The sequence below is a fragment of the Pundamilia nyererei genome, unplaced genomic scaffold (genome assembly GCF_000239375.1).
Source record: "Pundamilia nyererei isolate P.nyererei 1_Seehausen unplaced genomic scaffold, PunNye1.0 scaffold00008, whole genome shotgun sequence".
In the NCBI taxonomy this organism is placed as follows: domain Eukaryota; kingdom Metazoa; phylum Chordata; class Actinopteri; order Cichliformes; family Cichlidae; genus Pundamilia; species Pundamilia nyererei.
The window spans coordinates 3,773,608-3,774,750 of NW_005187409.1; the positions used below are offsets into that span (position 1 = coordinate 3,773,608).

Here is a 1,143-nt window from a genome sequence, read left to right on the forward strand (position 1 = left end):
TCTATGAAGACTCATCTCATCTATGGCCTCTTGTTACACCAGTGTATTTATTGCCATAATAAGGGCAAACTTGTTGAGCCTAAATACTGAACTAACAGAGAAAGCTTGCCAAAGTATAACATTATTTATGTCTTTATTTATTTATTTATTTATTTATTTATTATTTTGGCCTTCTGCAGGGCGTTGTCCAATTCCATTAAAGAACAGAGATGTTGTGACACTGCGCTCGTGGCAGGTCACAGATGACGAGTACATCATGGTTAACTTCTCAGTCAAACACCCGGTACGCCACCTCCTACATAAACTCAGGATACATAGCAACCATTGCCTCTACACATACTGTTTGTACATGTCTTTGACACCTCTTTGTCCTGTTATGTGTGCACTGATTTATTGTTTTTAAAGCTAGCCTTATCCATTGTCACATTGTGCAGAAGTACCATAAAAATGTATAGTTGTCCTTATTATTCTGCAAATGTTTTCCTTGAATTATAGAAATTCCCTCCTCGCAGCAACCTCGTAAGAGCCGTTTCCATCCAGACGGGGTATTATATCAAGGCCACGGGACCAAATAGTTGCCTTTTTACATATCTTTCACAAGCAGACCCCAAAGGTAAAACTATATGCAACAATTACTTTGTTCCATTCAAACTTAGAGTTCTTGATTCATTTCTGCAGCGTTCTTACGATGAATGTGTGTCTGCTAGGCTCTCTCCCAAAGTGGGTGGTGAACAAAGCATCCCAAGTTCTTGCTCCTAAGGTATGTAATGATTCACAACCACTTCCACAGACCATTTCCTGCTAAACATTTGTTCACCTGTAGTAAACATCAGAGCTGTAAGTGATATGGTTAAATCCATAAGCACAGTATCGGCATCTGTGACAGTCTAGGTGTGTTTTCACGAGGGTTTTTAAACGTGCAAGAGGGGTGTGTGTATGTACATGTGCACACTCATAAGGGAGGGGAAAAGTTTCACGTGTCTTAAGTGACAATGGTAACCATAGAAACAATTTAAGGGCCTGTCCTGACAAGGCTGCTGACAAAGGAGAATCTCAGCTTAAGCTGTCAGTCACCCTCCTGGAAGAACCCAAGTTTCATATTTTCCGTAGATTAAAACTATTTAGACCAAAGTGTATCCACGT

At 40.1% G+C, this 1,143-nt stretch overlaps 1 protein-coding gene across 1 annotated transcript in view; it reads left to right on the forward strand.

Annotated features, from left to right (window-relative positions):
• Nucleotides 1-1,143, forward strand: part of stard14 (START domain containing 14) — a 3,752-nt gene that overhangs the window by 931 nt on the left and 1,678 nt on the right. The window contains exons 3-5 of the mRNA XM_005722999.1: nucleotides 180-283; nucleotides 496-613; nucleotides 708-760. Of these exons, the coding sequence (XP_005723056.1) occupies nucleotides 180-283; nucleotides 496-613; nucleotides 708-760 (275 nt within the window). The remainder of the gene's footprint in view (nucleotides 1-179; nucleotides 284-495; nucleotides 614-707; nucleotides 761-1,143) is intronic.